The 5130-nt window shown below is 28.6% G+C and overlaps 1 protein-coding gene across 1 annotated transcript; it reads left to right on the forward strand.

Moving 5' to 3' along the window:
* The first annotated feature begins 209 nt into the window (after positions 1-209).
* Positions 210-734, forward strand: LOC139881630 (cell wall / vacuolar inhibitor of fructosidase 1-like). Its single transcript, XM_071866076.1, has one exon. It carries the CDS (start codon positions 210-212, stop codon positions 732-734), a length of 525 nt encoding a protein of 174 aa, XP_071722177.1.
* The last annotated feature ends 4396 nt before the right edge of the window (positions 735-5130 follow it).

Genomic DNA, 5130 nt, shown 5'->3' on the forward strand with positions numbered 1-5130 from the left:
TTGCATTTGTATCTTTGACTAATTTTAATCAAAAGATACAATACAATCACTGAAACTCCTTTGACTTTAGTAGACAAAATGACAACACATACAAATTTCTCCATGATGAGTACTCTCTGATCTATTTATAAAAAGGCTGGGCTAACATTCTATCAATGAAAATCACCAAACAACACTCTCTAAAACTCCCAACAGCCCTTCTGGAAAAAATGAAAAGCTCAACTTGTATCAACTACTTTTTCATCTTTCTTCATATAAGTTACTTTCTCTTAACCGAATCCTCAGCAAATATTGTCTCACAAACTTGCCAACACACACCAAATCCAAATCTATGTATTTCGACTTTAAACTCCGACCCTAAAAGTTCAACAGCAGCCGATGTAAGTGGCTTAACAATAATCGGAGCCAACATTCTCTCTAGAAATGCTGCTTCAACAAAAGATAAAATAAGCAGCTTACTTAAAAATACTCCCAGTACAGATCGTCAGCTTGTTAAATCTTTGAAGTGTAGCGAAGAGCTTTATAATCTGATCGTGACAGCTGACATTCCTGAAATCATCGAAGCCGTTACTAAAGGTGATCCTAAGTTTGGTCAGGATGGAGCTGATGATGTTTCCTTAGAAGCCGATACTTGTCAAAAGTGCTTTTTGAACAGCTCTCCGATTCATCAACGGAACATGTTTGTGCATGACTTTTCAGTTGTGCTTTCTTCTATGATTCAAATGTTATTGTGAGATATCCAGGTAATTATTTGACTGGCGTTATATATGTATCTTTCTAGTTTCATTAAAAATATATATATCTTTGTACATAAAAACAGATAATATAATGGCAGTTTTAATAAAATATATTTAATTTATATTGATCCACTCCAAATATCGTATAATAAAAATTATAAATTTTGTAAGTAAATAATTAATAATAAAAAAAATTATACATATATACTATTTATTTATTATTTTAAATTAATATAAAGATATGATTGAAAATTAATTCAAATATAAATAGATTTTTAATAAAACGACATTTTAAAACAATCAGACACTAACTGGGTTGAGTATATAGCTGCCAGTACATTATAATGTTGTTTGAGAATTGAGATCTCGTGTTCCACGTCGCGGCGTAAAAAGTGTTTACTTTGTCAATATTCGTTTTATAGTACATGTCGTTTAATGTTTTGATATTAGGATTAAGAAAATTAATACTCGAACTTTTATTCGACCAATCATGAACAAGGAAAAACCTGTTTTCGTAAAAGCAAGAAAACAGGGGACTATATCTCGATCATTTTCAGTTAATTGCTGTCAAATATAGTCAGCATGGAGAAATGATGAAGATCAGGACAGAGAAAAAATTTCCGTAAACACAAAAATAAAAACTACAGAATATCGGTTGCCCAAATTTTGTTCTAATTAAAAGCAGCGCATATCTGCTTATTGATTCATGTTATTGCAAGTTAATGGTTAAACTTAGGGGTGGGCAACCGGTCGGTTTTGACCCCTTCCCTAGCGACCGATCGGCATTTTCGGTTGGAAAATGAGCTATCCGATCCCGATCGATTTTGAGTCGGTTCGGGTCGATAATTTACTCACCAAAAATCGATCGGAAATCGGGTTGGTTTTCGATACTCCCGACCTTAATTTTTTAACTAGTAACCCACTGCATTAATGGACCATTAAAGTGAAAGCTAGCCTTTATTAGCAAAAGCGCAGCTCATTTCACATTGCATAGTAGGAGCGCACTGCGCGAGAACCTATTCATAAAATTACAACCTAACCAAAAACAGGTTCGGATTCAGTCAGAATCAAGACTACAGTCGCTGTATCTCCTTCGAACCCGGCGGCTAAACCGGAATTTAATGCTCTAATTAAGAGTAATCACAGCCTATTTTTTCCGTTTCTTTCCTGCAATCAAAACTCCCTAAATTAATTGGTATTTCCATCAAAATGGTAATTAGTATTTGAAAAAGTAATTACTATACCAAATCAATTGAAAATTGAAAAATTACCAAATCTTCATTAACTATAACGCGGAGGAATGTTCGTCTTAATTTCCTTATTTTTGCTAACATTCCTTATTTTTACATTTTCATATAATTAGATTGGTCAACATATGTAGGACTATATATAATGAGCATTTGCAACCTCAAAAAAATAAAATGAACATTTGCAAACTTCCTAATAATGTATACGGTTTGGAGGGCATGTCTTTCTTCTTCTTTTTTCTTTTCTGTTTCCAGAATTTTTTTTTTTAATCATTTACTATTTTTTCTTCATCTGAAATTGTTTCCTTCATAATATTTTCCATATCATGGTACTTTATTTGAATTATTTTTCTTTTTTTACTACAAATTTATTTCTATTGTTTCTGTTGTAGAACCAGTGGCGTGTGTTTATCTCAAATTTTTTCTTTATTCCTCTACTTCGCAGATTCATGGAGATCAATAATAGAGTAATTCCTACTGATTAAGTTATGATTTATAAATTCTTCGTTCTTAATATTTTATTCAATTATTTGATTTTGATTTTTTCAAATTTTCAAGTGTTTTGGTTTTTCAGGATTACATATATCATCATAGCACATCATCAACAATCATATCAGCCTATATATAGATGAAGATGTAAAGGATGTGAAGAAAAGTGTATAATTTTACTAATATCTTTAAATTTTGGATTGAAATTATCGTAACAAATTCTTTTTGAAGGTCAATTCTGAATCATTCGAAATATATTGTGCAATTTGGATCATTATCTATATGTTAATAAGTATTTTATTTATTCCATAATTCCTGGTGACTTGCCAATTTCGGTGAATGTAAACAAATATTAACAAGTACTCCCTCTCTATACAGAAGACGTTTTCACTTTTTAGATTTATTATAAATTTGATGTATCTAAATAATAATGATGACTAGATACATCAAATTTACAATGAATCTAAAAAGTCAAAACGTCTTCTATTTGTATACGGAGGGTGTATCATATATAATTTCATATTTCGAGTTGATATAAAAATAATAATTTAATTGAAAAGAAATATTATCCACGTTTTGTGCAACATCCATAATAGTAGTGGTGAATATTTATGGTTTGATTTGAAAGGGAAAAAAACCTATGGTTTCATAAGGAATCATGATTCATTGACATCAATATTTAATCTCCTGAAAATCATCAGGATTAGGCATGAATTTCTTTATCCTGTATATAAAATTTATTCCGAATATGATAATTTTTATCGAATCAACTCTATAAATTTTTCGACAATAACGAACATGGTAGGTTTACGTATTCCCTTTTAGATTTAGATCATCATTGCTATATATTACTTCCGTTTAAAATAGATGTAAAATTTTACATATAATTTATATGTAAAATTTTGTGTTTATTTTGAAACGAATATAGTATATTTATTTCTGATGACCTTCTTTGTCATTTCTTATGCCCAGAAATTCATATAGATGTGGTTGGACCGTTGGAGTTATTGAGTAGCAAGACGTAGAAATATATGAAGATGATAGACATGTAATATTCGATAAGGAAATATGGTTCAGTTAATCAATTATATTTATGAACATCATTATATTTTGTAATTTTAGATTTTCCATGATTTTAAAATATACGTTTAAAATTTTTTTCCAAAATTTTCTTCCTGTGTCTTTGTCCTATTCACATTAGCAAAGAGTTGACTCTAAAAATCGCCAACTTTTTTTTTTAAAAAAAACTATTTTTTACCACAATAATTTTAACTATGCTGTTGTAGATGAGGGGAGAGGAAGGAAACGAAGGAAAAATGTAGTGGCTTCAATCGCTATATACATATTTGAGTATTTCATACTCCGTAATAATTTAGGATAAATAAAAGTCGCATTTGATTTTAAAACAAAAATACATTAGAGGATACTTTTTTTTTTAAGCTATATTTGAGGATACTTTGTTGCTCATTAATGATCAATACTCTTGATGTACGGATAAATACTATCTCTCTATTTGAATAGATGATATTTTGAAATTTTTTACGCATATCAATATAATCAAATCCAATATATAAATCATCTTTATTTTACAATTTTATTTTATTATTTATCTCTCCCGATTAAATTATTAATTATTTATGGAGAGATAATGAGTGGAAGGGTAAAAATGTGAAAAGTACATTGGTATTCTAAAAACGTCATATATTTGAAGATAAAAAAAATCTTCAAAAACGTCATCTGTTCGTATACGGAGGGAGTAAATTTGACAACTAGGATGGAGAAAACATTAATATAAAGCTCCGTCTGTTGAACTTATTTTTTACTCTTCGATTTTCGGAATTCATAAAATTGACGATACATTACTATACATAGAAGAATTCTGAACTTTAAGTGAAAATAAAAAAAATTATATACCCTAAAATTTAATTGAACCAATAAATCGAACAAACGAGACCTTAACTATAAATTTTATATTTTTTTCTCTTCATATGTAGTAATTTTTAATTGATGGGAACATCAAATTATTTTAAATATATTATAGCATAATTCTTATAAGTAATTTAATTTATTAACTGCAGTTTTTTTCTATACCGATCGAGGTCAACTAAATTTGGACTTCTAATTCTAAGCAGTTAAACTATATGAAAATGAATCTGGAATAAAATTTTATGATCGACAGTTGACATTGCGAATATATAAATGTATATATTAAATTAAACTTTTTTTTCCCTATAAACCATAATAGGTATCTGATTAATCCTATATATAAAGGGTATAGGTTTCAAATTTTCGACCCATGGGTTTGAGTTGTAAATGAATTTGAAATGAAACTTATCCGATTAAATACACAATTATCATAATAGAATATCTATTAGGCTTTTTCGGATATCTAATTAAATATATATATATATTAAAACTTATAACTTCCATAAATCATATTATGTGATAATTAGTATTTTCCATGTTAAAAATAATCATAAATAATTTTAGTACATTTTTAAACATGAAAAAAGAAATAAAACGAGTAAAAAAAAATCTTTAAACGAGAAGGGTACCCATGACATGACGGTTAGGGGTTGAGTATAAACATTTACGACCTGATGGATATCCGAATTAAACAGGTATCATTCCAATCATCATTAAGAAAAAAATCAATA

The sequence above is a fragment of the Rutidosis leptorrhynchoides genome, unplaced genomic scaffold (assembly GCF_046630445.1).
Source record: "Rutidosis leptorrhynchoides isolate AG116_Rl617_1_P2 unplaced genomic scaffold, CSIRO_AGI_Rlap_v1 contig178, whole genome shotgun sequence".
Lineage (NCBI taxonomy): Eukaryota > Viridiplantae > Streptophyta > Magnoliopsida > Asterales > Asteraceae > Rutidosis > Rutidosis leptorrhynchoides.